Genomic DNA, 18,423 nt, shown 5'->3' with positions numbered 1-18,423 from the left:
AGCTGGGGAGAAACCATCCACCGATGCCATAACTGCAAGAAGCTTTGCCAATTTTAATACCCAGCATTGGACATATAATGTTGTTGTTGTTGTTGTTGTTGTTGCGTTACTTTTAATGGCAGAGGAAATGGAAATGGAAAAGGTGCTTTACCGCCGCCTACTGCATTTGTACGTCTTCAAAGTATGTGTTTTAGGCAAGAAAATAAGAGCATTGGACATATAAATATTGAAAAAAATAAAACGTTGGTGTTTTATTTGCCTGACCAGACGTTTCTAACTCGACTACTTTACAAAACATTTGAACATAATGGGGGAGGGACTGGCTGGTCAGGTAAGTGTTTTATGGCATGGTACTGCTTTTTCTTCATGTTTTATGGCGTTTGGAATCCAAGTGTTACATTACCGCCACTTACTGTAGTTGTACATCTTAGACCCCAGACTGCTTTCTGTGCCAAATAAAAAGTAAATAAATTGTTACTGACATGGCAGTAGTAGTGATGATTAAAATCTTTATGCCCTCAGGCATAACACAAGACGTAAACTACAGTAGGTGGAGGTAAAGGCAGCTTTTCAGGATAGGGGGGGTTGGCATAAAACACCAAAGAAGAAGAAGAAGAAGTTGGCTGCTAACAACCATTAAAAGTAACACATTTATTGCTTCTCCAGCTCCAGCTCCATGATGCATGCTTTGAATCTAACATGTAATCGATAATGTAATAACAGCCAATGGACCGGCCAGTAGCAGAGCAGCTTTCTCTCTCCTTCTCTCGTTCTCTCACTTTCTCTTTTTTTTTTACGGTCTATCGTAAAACACACGTACAACTACAGAAGACGTACAACTACAGTAGGTGGCGGTAAATGCATCTTTTCAGTTGGTTGTACTCATTTTAAACTGGCCTGATGTATAAGTGGATTGTTATCTCTGCCTTTATGAGGATGAACATGTCCTTGTTTCTCAGATTAGGGAAGGAGTTCATACTTTGTCAGGAACAGTGATTTTGGGCTGTGCACGAGCTTTATTGTGTTGAATAAAGATTTGCCTACAACTTTGTTCTAATTGCCTTATTACCCGAACACTGTTTACAGAAATTCCACAACACCAGTAACAAAGAGTTTCATGATGCTTTTCCTCTGCGTTTTTGGCCTTTCCAGAAGTTTTAGAATAATTTTGAGCACTAGCATTATACTATTATTTAACATACATATACTATTATTTAACATACATATTACACACACATAATGTCTAAACAGTGACAATGTTTAGTTTCTTTGTCAGTTCTTCTAGAGTTACTGAATTTGGTAATCAGTGTAAATTATGTCGTATATAATCTATGTTTTTAACAGATTTGTTTAAATGACAAAAGTACATTTGAATATTGCACAAAAGAGAGGATTTGCGTATCAGAGAGGCTGTGATGCAGCGCACAGTTCCTAACCTGGACATTACATAACTCTGCCTATGTAACCGACCCAAAACAGCCAAAGAGCTTAAGCTGCACTGACTGGACCAAACACAACATGTGCAGATGTCACACATGAGCTCAGTACAGCACATATGCACATTCCACTACTGCCACTGAAATATCCTTAGAGTCATATTGAATACACTGTTCTGGGATAAACAAACCCTGACTGACATTATTGTACACATGTTTTAGTAGTATGTTATAATGGGTTGAGGACCTTGGTCTACTTTTACTGCAGTGTTTTGACAAGAAAATATTTTGACTTAAAGGTTATTTAGTTTTAGCCAAGATTAAGTTGAATCATTATTTTCATCTATAAAATATATTTTATTTTATTTTAACAATGGAAAATTGTATTGCATTGCTTCATGGGGCATGAATGTTTCCTAGACATTGAGTTTGTATTAACTAATCTACTAGTGAGTCATATTTTTATTCCACAAAAATAAAATTTGATGACTTTTTATTTAGTTTTAGTCATCAAAAATATGACATAGACGAAAACTATGACAAAATGTTTTAGTTGACAAAATGAACATTCAAAACTCTTCAGCTGCAACTATAAATTGAGTATACCGGTATGTGTATATGTATGCGATATATCGGTTGGTCGATACTATCGGCCGATATGATGTTCCTTCACAATTCTTCATCTGGAAGGACCAAAATGATGATATTCACCAGACTCGCATCATCTCTGAAGCATCTGCTGGACTCAGACAAGACGCTGAACGATCTCTGAACTCAGCATTAGGCTCACCAGAAATAATACCAGAAATAATATAGCCTAACATACCTTTTATAATCAGCTGCTTGTAAACTATTTATTTGACATGACTGAATAGATCGGCAGGTGTATCGGCTCTCGGCACCTCCAACCTCTACACATATCGGGATCGTATCGGAACCACACAATCTATTGTCGGGCCTTAATGGCGAGAGCTCTAATATAACTAATATAATATAACATTAGATCTCTAATATAACTAATATAATATAACACTCTCAGCACAGTCGTTCCCAGCAGAGCGTGACTGACCTGGCTGCTGGTGCCTGAGCTGTCGCTGGGGCTCGCAGCGTCTCCCTGAGAAGCAGACAGGACGGACAGTTGTGAGGCAGAGTGTGTAGCAGAAGGAGGTGAGGCCTGGGCAGGCGAGTGCAGACTGTCTGAATCCTCTTCATCCTCTTCATCCTCATCTTCCTCCTCTTCATCAGGGTCGTCCTCATCCTGCTCCAGCACTGCACTGGGGCTCTCGCTGGAGCCTTGGTGACACAGCACCAGGTCCACCAGGTCCTCCTTCTCGCGGCAGGTGTCTGTGGGGATGTTGCGCAGCAGCAGATACTGGCGCAGGTCCTTGACGCGGAGCTGCATGAGGCGCGCTCTCTGGAAGGCCGTGCTGCGCAGCAGGTGGCAGGTGGTGCAGCAGCGAAGGTTCTCCATCAGCACCGAGCACAGGGCACAGAAACTCTTCTTACAGTCGCAGCAGATGTGCTGTGAAGAGGAAGTAAACAAGTCATCATTCAGTCTGTCTCTACTCGCTTCACTAACACTCTCCAGTTCACTCTTTACTCATTTAAATAGGCCTGATGCCACGGCTCTTAGTGCATATTAAACACGTTCTCTGCATGGTTCTATCATGAATAAGTTAACTGTGTGCTAAAAGAGAAATTATGTTTTGGAGCTCTTAAAAATAGGACAAAATAAACGATGACATGACATATCTGTCCTGATAATCACTGACAGAAAATATTAGCTGTGACATATGAGAGAGCTAATGAAGTGACGGCTCTTCTAAGTTACACTAATGACTTATTTATTCACCACAGTTCAACATTAAAACAATGAGCGTTTTTAGTGTGTAAATTGCACATTAATGGTTCCGTTTGGATTTGGAGATTCATTTCCCTGTGCAGGAGTCATAAGCTCCAGCCTTGTGTCGAGCATGCATCAATGGAAAAGACAAACAGCAGAAAACCGGGTCATTCTCAAAATACATTATTGACTTGATATTTGGTAATTAGATATCGCAAATTGAGCTGAACGAAATATCTAATCGTGATTTTTTTTTTTCCTGACAAACATTGCGATTGCATTTAGATTTGAAATTTACATTTTAATCGTTCATTTCAATATGTATATTTCAGTTTAGTGAACAACCCTTTAATGTGCACATGACAGATTCTGATGTTTTTCTAATTATTACTTTGTTTGTTACTGTGTTTGTTTTACCTCACTGGAGTGGCAGTTTGTGAAGAAAGGTGAAATCAATTAGAAAATCACAGTAAGAAAACAAAATCCCTCTTTAATAAATGACATTCCACTTAAAATGCTGAAACAATTTACACAAATATATCTGAAAGCTTTAGTTTCCATGTGTTATTTGTCAAATCATTACAATTGTGTAATTTACATGTATTTTGGCTCTTGTTTAGAGCGTAGTTGCTAGTTAACAGTTGTGTAATTAATAATAACCTCTACCTATTGGCTCGTTGGAGTTAATCTGTGCCCCGTCTGGAGTTAAGCCCATATCTCTGGTTAAGCCGGACACTTCACGTGCTCAGAAGTGTCAAATCACACACACAGCTACATTATTAGTATTAGTACCCTCTTTAATAAGCATCTGTATTAAACGGGAGGATGAGGCCGAGCGCGTCTCTGGTCCCAACAGAACTCAGACCAATCACGCTGACAGGTGGACCTCATTCGGAAGTCTGTCTTATCTCGCCTAAAACCACGTCTGCTGCTCGTGTCCAGACCAGGAAGTACAGTCAGGAACAGGCGAACAGGCAAAATGCGGCTACAAATCTTAAACATAATCATGTGCACTTTAAATGAAGCCACTCCGGGCGTCTCTGAACACAGTTATGTTAGGGGAAGTGTGCGCTCCTGGTGATGCTTGACATTTGACTTAAGGCCACTTCCTGATGCAGAGCGGACACTTCAAATGGGCCGTAGGAGAGCGTGGCCACGGTTATTCACATTCCCTTATCGCCGGCTCACACAAATGCGCCGTTTTTGTTTTTTACCCCAATAACGATAGAGGGTCTCCTGATGCGTCTGAGTTTGTCTAAATGTCACTGACACTGATCTATTCATGGGTTCCAGCGTCCTGTTTACTGAGGACTTTTGCCCATTTCAAAAGGATAAATATGGTTTTGTTTTCGAATTGTTAATTGCTATGGCAACGGCGCCTGATTTTCATCGCTCTGAAGCCCAAAACGTCCCAGCGATGCACTCAAGCGTGACCATCTCACACATGAAGCGGAGTCAGATTGTAAAGGGATCGAGAATGAGTTTGTTTGTATTGTTTATGTCAGGCAACAGTTCAGAGATGATGACATTTCTACTAAGAAGACAAGATGAATATTCTTAATCTATACAGAAGTGTGCTTATTTTTCTTCTAATTCAATGTTCATATTAATAAACACATTTCCAAACAGTCACTATTTTTAAACTGTGGTAGGATCATTTTATCTCTCTTGTTTTTCTCTGTGGAAAGACTGTTTGTGTAGAACGTTGTGTGGAGCAGGTGATTTGAATTATAGATGTTTTCTCCTCTGAACTAAGAGTCCCTGCTCACACACTGTCACCGCGGTTACGTAAGGAGGAAAAAGTTGATGTAGGATTACTCGGTCTGCACCGCCATCTTTACATCCACTGCAAGAGCGCGCAGGTAAAACGTGAGGAGAGTGTGTCCAGGACAGAGGGGTGTTCAAAGACGAGACACGAGACACGAGACTCGTGACACGGGACACGAGACTCGTGACACGGCACACGGGACACGAGACACGAGAGAGGAGACACGAGAGAGGAGACACGAGAGAGGAGACACGAGAGAGGAGACACGAGAGAGGAGACACGAGAGAGGAGACACAGGACACAAGACACAAGAGAGGAGACACGGGACACGAGAGAGGAGACACGGCACACGAGAGATGACACGAGACACGGGACAGGAGACAAACGGGACAAACGGGACACACGGGACACACGGGACACACGAGACACGAAATTTCGACACAATCAAACTCAAGATTCAATTCAACTGCAGTTACATTAACTTACATTTTTTGTTTTAGTTAGATTTAATGTATTTTGCCGTCATTGAAGAACTGCTTTTTAAACTTCTATAAACGATATGACCCAGTTAGACACATTCCACTAAAACGTAGAGAACACAATTATATTTCAGATTTTACTAAACATTTTGCCTATTCGTCCCCAGTTTGACCATCTTTGTTCATAATGTCACTTCCTGGTTGGACATGGGCAGCAGATGTGACATAGCAACCACAAACTGTGACCTAGCAACCATACTGAAAAGAAGAGCCAAAATCACACCAATAGTTAAGCTTTGACAAACAACACCTTCATTGTGTTGAATGATCATTTACTGTCAGTGTCAATTGTCTGTGTTTTCAACGGCACGTCGCATATTGATGACATCACAGAGGGATTCTGTTTTAGAACTCAGCTCTACTTCCTGTCATTTTAAACTCGTTTTTGTCAACATTTCTTCACAAACTCTAACTAAACGGAAGCTATCCTGCCACGCTAAGTTATAATTAGAAGAAGAAGAGAACCTGTCATATTGACTTTAAAGCTTTTATTGTGTCCAAGCCAAATGTAAACACTTTTTCCACACTTGTGCACAACATTACAGGTCATTTTATCTTGTAAGATGTGTCCCACTGCAGTCGATCTGAACCGTACCTTGCGTCTGAAGACGGAGAAAGCCAGCCCGCAGGCCTTGCACAGCTGCCCGGCGCTCCCTGAGGCGGTCGGGGGGTAAGTGGAGTACCCTGCACTGGGGGCGAAGCGGAACGGCCCGGCTCCGGCCCCAAACGCCGGCTGTGGGGTCCGCACTGCGCCCGTGCCCATGACTTCATTCAGCAGCCCGCAGCAAGACGCCCACATGGACGACGCCCCCGCCTGCAACACACGGGCGAGACGTGGTTAACACAGAGTCACATAAAAGCTTTCCCCCGATGCACTGCACACAGAAACACACACTGCACACACAGAAACACACACTGCACACACAGAAACACACACTGCACACAGAAACACACACTGCACACACAGAAACACACACTGCACACACAGAAACACACACTGCACACAGAAACACACACTGCACACACAGAAACACACACTGCACACAGAAACACACACTGCACACACAGAAACACACACTGCACACACAGAAACACACACTGCACACAGAAACACACACTGCACACACAGAAACACACACTGCACACAGAAACACACACTGCACACACAGAAACACACACTGCACACAGAAACACACACTGCACACAGAAACACACACTGCACACAGAAACACACACTGCACACACAGAAACACACACTGCACACAGAAACACACACTGCACACACAGAAACACACACTGCACACAGAAACACACACTGCACACACAGAAACACACACTGCACACAGAAACACACACTGCACACACAGAAACACACACTGCACACACAGAAACACACACTGCACACACAGAAACACACACTGCACACACAGAAACACACACTGCACACAGAAACACACACTGCACACACAGAAACACACACTGCACACACAGAAACACACACTGCACACAGAAACACACACTGCACACACAGAAACACACACTGCACACAGAAACACACACTGCACACACAGAAACACACACTGCACACACAGAAACACACACTGCACACAGAAACACACACTGCACACACAGAAACACACACTGCACACACAGAAACACACACTGCACACACAGAAACACACACTCTGGTTCAGTGAGTGTGTGCAGTGAATAAAAGGCATGTTTTTGTTGTGTTAAACATTCACTTCTGTTAAATATTTGTCGCGTGTCGAGTCGGACCACTGACCCATTGTTTTATATTATTACATATTTATGCCACAGTTACATTATATTTGGGAATCACATTAAACTTACTTTATTTGGACGTGCATTTACTCATTTGTGTGAACTTCATTTACCTCAGAGCCTTCAGACCACAAACAAAGGACGAGCGGTCTCATTTTTACTCATTGTAATTTGTATTAAAGTGTATGTACAGGCCAAACATAAACTTCACTCAAACTGGCTCAAACAAGCATAATCTTTCAATACCGATACTGATACTCGATACTGGTCTAACCTTCTTCTTTAATGCGTTTCAATAAATATATGAATTATAACAGTTTTAAATGGGCTCTAATGGACAAACACCTGACACAGGTGGATCAGACCAGTGTGTTGCTGCTGCATGAATGTGTTTGACTCAAAACAATGAAGAAATGGACCTTAAATTAAAGCCTTGATTTATCATTTTGATCCATATATTGGTATTTCGATATTGATACTCCCATCCCTATCTGAGCTCAGATTTTCTCTGAAAGTCTCCACTGGCTAGTTTCTATGTAAAGCTGTCTTTTTATAGCTCATATGTAACATTTTGCAGAGCACGCTTTATATCCCTGCCTGAAAACCTCAGTTGGGTCCAAACTTGTTTTTGACTTCATTCAAATCAATCTCTGTCCTCTCCTTTTTGTTTGCTACAATGACGATATGAGTCATATCAAACCCAGAACTCAACATGTTTACTTTACTTTTGATTGTAATGAAGCTTAATCCACAAACGCTGTCGAGATCACAAACAGATCCAATAAAGGAAATGAGGTTCTGAGCTGTTTGAGGAGCTGGACTCACAGTCTGGACACGTTTGATTAACCCAGTTTCAACAGGGAACTTTACAAACTCTGTGGCTTTGTGTGATTCCCCACCATTTCACCAAGTATAATATTACTATTATTATTACATAGTATTACATGGTGCAGAGATTTCCCCAGGGTTCAGTTCAGAGTCTTCTGGGACATGTTTTGATCTACATTTATTTTTAAAATACTTATTTGTTTTCTGTCTCTGTCTGCTTCGCTTTAGCTTGAGTGGAAAAGACGGTGTAGTGGTCTCCGGTGGGACGTTGGGGGCGAGACATTGGGACGGGAGCAGTGCAGCCTGAGCGTCTCTGAGGTCGCTCATAATTAGACAGAAGTGGACGCTGAAAGCTCTATTAATGCGGGCCTCAGTCAGCGCTGCACCGTTTAAACAAGTGCACAAAGTGGATTAGAGTAGAAGACCAAATAAAGTACTTTAGTGGATTTGATGTATTCTTGGACAGCACGGTTTGAATTTAATTCATATTATAATATATAAATATATAATACATATGAATGACTTTAGACAATCGCTCAGGACTTTCCCTAAAATAATTGGTGATTTTTAAAATTGAATCCAGGCCATGCTAAGCTTTTGTGTGGATGAAATGGTGCAGATTATCACTAATCTGAAATCAGGGACAAACTGAGTCCTCACTGAAGACACTTCTGTCTGAGCTCAATCTGGGACATTTTCTATCACTTTATTTTCTATACACAAGGCCTGAGTCTGAAGTGAGTCATGACTCACCCTTTGAGGGATCATCTCAAAATGGGTTGAAGCTGAAAAGATGTAACATTTTTCATCTTGGGGGGGTTGAACCTACATTTCGTCTTTTTGTTGCTTTGAAGCTTCAATACATCGTTGTGGCAGAAATTGTTTTGAAATGCTAAACAACTCTCTCAGCAACGAGCATTAGGCCAACATGAGGCGGCGGGTGCGGCACGGAGCACGGGGAGTGCGTACGGGGGAGCACGGCCCACCGCGGCCCGTGCACGGCCCGTGCGTGGCCCGTGCGCGGCCCGTGCGCACGGTGCGTTGTGATCAACGCACCTGTGGCCTGTGCGAGGGAGCACCCGCCCCGCTCCCCGCGCTGGCCACAACGCGCCGTGGACCATGTGGATTGAGTAAACAAACATGCGCAACAGGTGACATTATTTGGAGAATTCATAACTTCTACTGATAAACATACTAAAGGATGTACAGGGACTAAAGGTGAGCAGGTCTATCAAGCTACTATTGTTTTATCAACGCGTAACATTTGATGTGAAGCCAGACAAAGTCTTTGGGGGGGGGAGGGGGTCCAGAGAGAGACGAAAAATATTACGTCTTTTCAGCTTCAACCCATTTTGAGATGATCCCTAACATGACCACACAACCACACAACTACACAACTACACAAGCACACAATAACACAGTCACACAAATACACAGTAACACACAACCACACAATAACACAACCACACAAGCACACAACCACACAATAACACAATAACACAACCACACAACTACACAACCACACAAGCACAACCACACAAATACACAACCACACAAGCACACAAGCACACAACCACACAATAACACAACCACACAACCACACAAGCACAACCACACAAATACACAACCACACAAGCACACAAGCACACAAGCACACAATAACACAATAATACAACCACACAACTACACAACCACACAACTACACAACCACACAAACACACAAGCACACAATCACACAACCACACAATAACACAATAACACAACCACACAAATACACAACCACACAACTACACAACTACACAACCACACAAACACACAATAACACAACCACACAAATACACAACCACACAATAACACAACCACACAACTACACAACCACACAACTACACAACCACACAAACACACAATAACACAACCACACAAATACACCACACAATAACACAACCACACAACTACACAACCACACAACTACACAACCACACAAACACACAAGCACACAATCACACAACCACACAATAACACAATAACACAACCACACAAATACACAACCACACAAATACACAACCACACAATAACACTACCACACAATAACACTACCACACAAATACACAATAACACAAACGCACAATCACACAACCACACAAATACACATCCACACAATAACACAACCACACAATAGCACAACCACACAATAACATAACCACACAATAACACAATCACACAATAACACAACCACACAATAACATAACCACACAATAACACAACCACACAATAACACAACCACAAAAATACAATAACACAACCACACAAATACACATCCACACAATAACACAACCACACAATAACACAACCACACAATAACACAACCACACAATAACACAACCACACAATAACACAACCACACAATAACACAACCACACAATAACACAACCACACAATAACACAACCACACAATAACACAACCACACAATAACACAACCACACAATAACATAACCACACAATAACACAACCACACAATAACACAACCACACAATAACAAAACCACACAATAACATAACCACACAATAACACAGTCGCACAAATACACAATAACACAAACGCACAATCACAGGTGTGACTGTTACACCCAATGAGTCACCAAATAACCCTTGTGTCTGACCAGAGATGTCACAATGTAAAACGTTTGTGTCATGATTAACACACAATTGACACACAATTATTCACACACACAGTTATGACCTGCAGCTTTACAAAACTTAACTTTATGAATGACAAAATGAGACAAAAACAGCCAAATATAAAAAGTCCTTTAATTTCAGATCTATATTTGAACTATTGACTGAATTTAAATTGGTTCATTTTGCTTCTAAAACTCACAATTATTTTGTTTTAGTTTATCCACATATGTTATAACCTGAATAATCAACAGAATAACCTTAACATCCCTGAACAATTGTTTCCATTACTCTCTCTGAGCGGTTCCCAGCTCAGACAGATGAAGGTTTATTTATATTCCTGAATGTACAGAACACACATCATTATTATTACTGAAGCCCATTAAGAGTTGGGCTGTAGCCAACTAAAGACGATGTCAAAAGCTCTCGCTCTCTAAACTATTAGATCACACAATTACACATATTTATTTAAAAAAAAATCTTTACCTTACTTACCACGCAAAGCATCAGGAACAATTTCTCACCCTGCCGGCCTGGGAGCACTTAAAGGAGAACAACTATTTGCTTTAACTAATAAATCCTTGAAAGACACTATCAGCCAATCAATCGACTCAAACGACCACATTTCATCAGCCCTAATTGATCTGATTTAATTTTCTACTGATGGAACCAGCAAAATACAAAACTCCATCTCTATATATTGCAGCAGGACTGAGTTGGGGCGTGTGTCATGTCCGAGGGTGGAGCAGAGACGGGATGGTGGCGGCGCATACTGATGAGAGGGAGCGGCGGGGTCAGAGCGCGCAGAACACAGTCTGTCTTCTGTGCGCTTCCCTCCAGCCGCATAATCAATAGCCCGCGATAATGTCCGGCATTTTCCTCAGACAATGCAACTCACAGGGCTGTGCTACAGGAAAACGACTCAACGTTGTAACTTAAGTACAAGTTTAAAAAAAAAAAGAGCAAAATATACTCAAGGGAAATGAAAAGATATTGAAGTACCGCTTTAAAAATGTACTTATATAGTCAAAAGGAGTTATTTAAGTCAGATTTAGAGATTTATCAAGGTGTCAAAAGTGGTCTGTATTACAAAAGAGCTGATTTTTAATTCAACAGACACAACTGAATTGATTTGTCAAAGCTGTTCACTCAAACTGTGAACATGCTCAAAAATATATAAGTACATGTTCTTTCAAAAACACCGCAGGAAAGTATAAAGTACAGATACTGCTTTCGAATGTAACGGTGAAAAGTATCCACTGTAGACATGACTGTAGTAAAGTACAGATGCCTTAAAGATGACTAAAGTGCAGTGGTTTGTTACTTTCCACCACTGCGTGTTTGGTTCGGGCGACGCTGGTGACGTGACCTCTCCATCTGCTTAGGCCCGTTATGTAATGTACCAGGAGCGCTCTATATGTGGAGTCATGGTGCCAAAGCCCCGCTCGCCGGCGCCTTTACGACAGTGACAGGCAGAGAGGCGGACGGCCAAAGTCACCGCTCAGGCAATTACACTTCCAATTACCGCTTCTGTTATTAATGCTATAATGAGGAAGATGAATTGCAGCCGACTCAAGGGTGCTGCTATTTCTGTCACGTTAATGCAAGGCCTCTGGGGAAAAGGTGAACTAACTTGTATTGCAGAGACGTTCATACGCGCGAAATGGGATGTGCTCAGTGTCTAAGTCAGTCTAAAATGAAAACAAATTTTAAGATCAGGCAGTGAACAGTGAGTTGTGGTGGATGTCTCCGACGACATGTCAAAGACGTTACAAAAGAGGTGAAAAAGGTTTACAGCCAAAAGGATAAAAACTGCAAAAAAATGACGAGAATATGGGCCAAATCCACTAATGCAAAGGTAAATTGGGATTAGGGCAAAGCAATACGGTCTGGAATTGTTATAAAAGAGAAAAAAATGCAAAATTGATTATCGACAATACTGACACTACAAGATCTTAGGGGATAAAATTATTTTCCCCGTGTGTTTACATTTTGCTTGGACTAAAAGAGTGTTCAGTGCATTAATCTGCAGTGTATATGATGAAGTTATGATGTATCATGGACAATAATATAAGGCCCAGGCCTGATTTAGAACTTCTAGATTGTGGTTTGCTATAGTCACTGCAAAAATGTCTAAATATACATCTTAACATTTAACTTTAATTGAAATAGTTAATCATTGTTAGAATGTCAGAGCCACGTCATAATCATAGAGCAGGATTAATATTGTTTGACTAACTATTGTCACTTCAACGTTTCATTTCTAGTTAGTTATAAGTTGTCAAAAGTATCACAAATCAGACCTGTACTAATCAATACTTAAACTAGTATTGAAACTACTCATTTGAACAGGACAACATTTCTAACAATGATCTTGAGCTTTATCGGAGCTAGAAAAGTATCACATGGTATTATAAATAAAGTCGCATTAGTTTGTGTTGAAAATCACAGCCAATTGTCTAAAAATAATGTGTTTTATTAGGCCCGAGCGCCACAAGCTGGCGAGAGGCCTATTAATCTCGTAAGGCCGTGCGAAGCACCGCTGCGAAAGTGCGCACGTAGTGCGCACGAAATCGAGCGTGAAGCGCTCGCCCACTTCCAAACACTCACTAACGCACTCCTCCACTCATGCACGCCCCGTGCATACTAATTAGTAGTAGGAAAATGGAACATTACCATCGTAAACGGGCGAAGCCCGTGCAAAAGTGCGCACTAAACGAGCACTTTACACCCAATGTAAAGTGCTCGTTTACGCTAAGTAGCTCATGAATACGTTCCCCATATCTTGCATGTTCCGTGCATATAAGCATGTAATGCAAAAATTGAACATTATTACTGTATAGAGGGCCAAAAACACAAAGTGGGCGGAGCCCACTCAAAATTAACGAAAGTACCCGTCAGTGACCAGGGACCCACACCATGAGGTAGGAAAGCGCGAGCGCTTTCCGAAAATGTATAGTTTATGATATTTGAAAAATGGGGAACATTGTTTTCGCATCGGAATATTTAGGCCCGAGCCCCAGCAGGGCGGAGGGCCTATTGCTCCCGCAACGCTGCCGAAGGCAGCGTTGCAACTGTCTGACCAAACATGCGGGCGCAGCCCGCATGTTTGGTACCCCGTCGCCCCTGGCAAGTACAGTGAACTAGCCCATGCCGAAGGCATGGATCATGCATACTTACTCCTGCTATGACAGAAATAGTCAACAATGAGTGAATGGGCATAGCCCATTCACAAATTGTTGACAACAGCAGCGCGAAGCGCTGCATTCCTCCAAAAACCCTCCTGGCATCGTCCCGTACGCGAGAATCTATGCCGCAGGCATGGGCCATGCTTGTATCTGCTCAAATCAATGGAAGTCTATGGGGAGTGGGCGGGGCATCCCGACGGAATAGGGAGTGACGAGCGCGTAAGCGCTCGTAATGATGATTCCACCCCATGGCGGCATCGGGAAGGCTTAGAGCTTTCAAACGATGTATAATTTGTTGTTATAGTGGAAACGGCTAAATTGTTTTTGCTAAAAATATTATTATTAGGCCCAAGCCCCAGCAGGGCGGAGGGCCTATTGCTCCCGCAGCGCAGCCCGCATGTTTGGTACCCCGTCGCCCCTGGCAAGTACAGTGAACTAGCCCATGCCGAAGGCATGGATCATGCATACTTACTCCTGCTATGACAGAAATAGTCAACAATGAGTGAATGGACGTAGCCCATTCACTCATTGTTGACAACAGCAGCGCGAAGCGCTGCATTCCTCCAAAAACAATCCTGGCATCGACCCGTACGCGAGAACCCATGCCGCAGGCATGGGCCATGCTTGTATCTGCTCAAATCAATGGAAGTCTATGGGGAGTGGGCGGGGCATCCCGACGGAATAGGGAGTGACGAGCGCGTAAGCGCTCGTAATCATGATTCCACCCCATGGCGGCATGGGGAAGGCTTAGAGCTTTCAAACGATGTATAATTTGTTGTTATAGTGCAAACGGCTATATTGTTTTTGCTAAAAATATTATTATTATTATTATTAGGCCCGAGCCCCAGCAGGGCGGAGGGCCTATTGCTCCCGCAGCGCAGCCCGCATGTTTGGTACCCCGTCGCCCCTGGCAAGTACAGTGAACTAGCCCATGCCGAAGGCATGGATCATGCATACTTACTCCTGCTATGACAGAAATAGTCAACAATTAGTGAATGGGCGTAGCCCATTCACTAATTGTTGACAACAGCAGCGCGAAGCGCTGCATTCCTCCAAAAACCCTCCTGGCATCGTCCCGTACGCGAAAATCCATGCCGCAGGCATGGGCCATGCTTGTATCTGCTCAAATCAATGGAAGTCTATGGGGAGTGGGCGGGGCATCCCGACGGAATAGGGAGTGACGAGCGCGTAAGCGCTCGTAATGATGATTCCACCCCATGGCGGCATCGGGAAGGCTTAGAGCTTTCAAACGATGTATAATTTGTTGTTATAGTGGAAACGGCTATATTGTTTTTGCTAAAAATATTATTATTTTTATTTTTATTATTAGGCCCGAGCCCCAGCAGGGGGAGGGCCTATTGCTCCCGCAACGCTGCCGAAGGCAGCGTTGCAACTGTCTGACCAAACATGCGGGCGCAGCCCGCATGTTTGGTACCCCGTCGCCCCTGGCAAGTACAGTGAACTAGCCCATGCCGAAGGCATGGATCATGCATACTTACTCCTGCTATGACAGAAATAGTCAACAATTAGTGAATGGGCGTAGCCCATTCACTAATTGTTGACAACAGCAGCGCGAAGCGCTGCATTCCTCCAAAAACCCTCCTGGCATCGTCCCGTATGCGAGAATCCATGCCGCAGGCATGGGCCATGCTTGTATCTGCTCAAATCAATGGAAGTCTATGGGGAGTGGGCGGGGCATCCCGACGGAATAGGGAGTGACGAGCGCGTAAGCGCTCGTAATGATAATTCCACCCCATGGCGGCATCGGGAAGGCTTAGAGCTTTCAAACGATGTATCATTTGTTGTTATAGTAAAAACGGCTATATTGTTTTTGCTAAAAATATTATTATTATTAGGCCCGAGCCCCAGCAGGGGGAGGGCCTATTGCTCCCGCAACGCTGCCGAAGGCAGCGTTGCAACTGTCTGACCAAACATGCGGGCGCAGCCCGCATGTTTGGTACCCCGTCGCCCCTGGCAAGTACAGTGAACTAGCCCATGCCGAAGGCATGGATCATGCATACTTACTCCTGCTATGACAGAAATAGTCAACAATTAGTGAATGGGCGTAGCCCATTCACTAATTGTTGACAACAGCAGCGCGAAGCGCTGCATTCCTCCAAAAACCCTCCTGGCATCGTCCTGTACGCGAGAATCCATGCCGCAGGCATGGGCCATGCTTGTATCTGCTCAAATCAATGGAAGTCTATGGGGAGTGGGCGGGGCATCCCGACGGAATGGGGAGTGACGAGCGCGTAAGCGCTCGTAATGATGATTCCACCCCATGGCGGCATCGGGAAGGCTTAGAGCTTTCAAACGATGTATCATTTGTTGTTATAGTAAAAACGGCTATATTGTTTTTGCTAAAAATATTATTATTATTATTATTATTATTATTTTTCTTGTTCTTCTTCAGCGCTTTGATCTCTAATTTGACCCCCTGAACATGCTCAAAAACTCACCAAACTTTGCCCAAAATTCAGAATCGGTGAAAAATTTTATTTTTTCTGGGCCATTTTTTTTTTCGTTAAAAAATGGCGCGACAGCGCCACCGACAAAAGTCAAAATACATTGCGTCTATGGGAGACGCCCCGAGGTCAACTTTGGCGTAAAGCTACGAAATTCGGGACACGCATTCCTCTCGTGAGGATAAACAAAAAAAAACATTGTGGCCACGCCCCCAAACTTACCCTATGGCCGCCATCTTCCTTTGAAAATGAAAACAAGCTGAGTTAGCCATTTTGTTTACGTCAAACTTTGACGAACTCCTCCTAGGGCGTTTTGCCCACCGACTTCAAAATCGGCGTACGTCCTCTGGACAAGTGGGGCATCTAAAGTTATTCAATTTTTTGAGATACCTTTTACGGTCTGTGTGCGGCGCAGCCGCAAAGTTGGACAACTTATTTTGGAATATTGCAGGTCTAAAAATTGCTCCCATTTGATCAAAACCAGTCCGATTAGGACCAAATTTGAATCAGTTGTTAAACTTTCTAGTTTGGACCAGTTTAGGCTGACAAAATTGAAATGGCAGTGATAGCGCCCCCTACAGAGTGACCTTTAAATTAACATTGAAGGTCAAAAATTAGTTTTACCAAAATTGTCTAAACTTTACCCAAAATTCTATTTTGCCGTCCCGATCACAAAAGCCAATCACAAAAATGCCTAAATTTTTACGCCGTAGTCGTAGCGATGACAGAAACCTCCCATGTTATCCCTATGGGAAAACCACAAAATCTCTCAAATTACCACATTTTTATGTTTTACACTTTAACGAAGTCCTCCTAGTGCGTTTTGCCCACCAACCTCAAAATCGGTGTACGTCCTCTAGACAAGTGGTGTATCTAAAGTTATCCAAATTTTAAGGATAACTTTTACGGTCTTTGTGCGACGGAGCCGCAAACGTTTCCCAGAATTCTGACTATTTGGCCTTCAGAGTGGCCTATAAACAATAGAGTTTTTCCAAATGACATGATATTTTGAACAAAATTCTAATTTGCCATCCTGATCATAAAAGTATGAGAGCCAAAGTCATATTTTGTACGGCGTAACCGTAGCGTTGACAGAAACATCCCATGTTATCCTTATGGGAAAATCGTAGAATCGCTCAAATCACCACATTTTTACGCTTCACACTTTAACAAACTCCTCCTAGGGCGATTGTCCGATCAAGTTCATATTTGGAGAATATCATCTACACAAGCGGGGCATCAAAACTTACCCATATTTTGATTCTAAGTGCTACGGTCTCTGTGTGGCGGACCCGCAAATATATGTCAGAAATGGGAAAACAGCGAAATCTCTAAAATCACCACATTTTTACGCTTCACACTTTAACGAACTCCTCCTAGGCCGATTGCCCGATCAAGCTCATATTTGGGGAAAATCATCTACACAAACGGGGCATCAAAAGTTATCCATATTTTGATTTTAAGTGGTACGGTCTCTGTGCCGTGGAGCTGCAAATATACTGTCACAAATGGGAAAAACGCCAAATCCTTGAAATGTTCACATTTACGCTTCACACTTTAACAAACTCCTCCGTGGGCAATAGCTCGATCAAGCTTTACTTTGGGAAAAATCATCTACACAAGCGCGGCATCAAAAGTTATCCATATTTTTATTCCAAGTGCTACGGTCTCTGTGCGGCGGCGCAGCAAATTTGACTGACACTTGTGTTCATTTGCACTGGATTGGCCATGTCCAATGTGTCGCCGTCTGTCAAGTTCTTTTTTTATTCAACACACAATAAGGGCGCCATCTTTATCAAGTCAAAAGCGCAGAGTCGGAAGGCCGGCGGCCCGCGAGGGCCGTTGGATGCCGCTTGCGGCTTTAATTTTTCTTGTTCTTCTTCAGCGCTTTGATC

General features: G+C 42.8%; 1 protein-coding gene across 2 annotated transcripts in view; it reads right to left on the bottom strand.

The window, feature by feature from the left end:
* The window catches only part of rnf34b (ring finger protein 34b), a 34,735-nt gene that overhangs the window by 8,017 nt on the left and 8,295 nt on the right, over positions 1-18,423 (bottom strand). For both annotated transcript variants that reach the window (XM_072455435.1, XM_072455436.1), the window contains exons 2-3: positions 6,182-6,400; positions 2,506-2,958 (exon numbers count right to left, since the gene is read on the bottom strand). In XM_072455435.1, coding sequence (XP_072311536.1) covers positions 2,506-2,958; positions 6,182-6,400 — 672 coding nt within the window. The remainder of the gene's footprint in view (positions 1-2,505; positions 2,959-6,181; positions 6,401-18,423) is intronic.

This window comes from Eucyclogobius newberryi, unplaced genomic scaffold (assembly GCF_026437365.1).
Source record: "Eucyclogobius newberryi isolate DKJ021-1_F unplaced genomic scaffold, fEucNew1.0.hap1 SCAF_2, whole genome shotgun sequence".
NCBI lineage: Eukaryota > Metazoa > Chordata > Actinopteri > Gobiiformes > Gobiidae > Eucyclogobius > Eucyclogobius newberryi.
The sequence above is the reverse complement of the archived record's forward strand: the minus strand, read 5'-3'. Positions and strand labels throughout refer to the sequence as shown.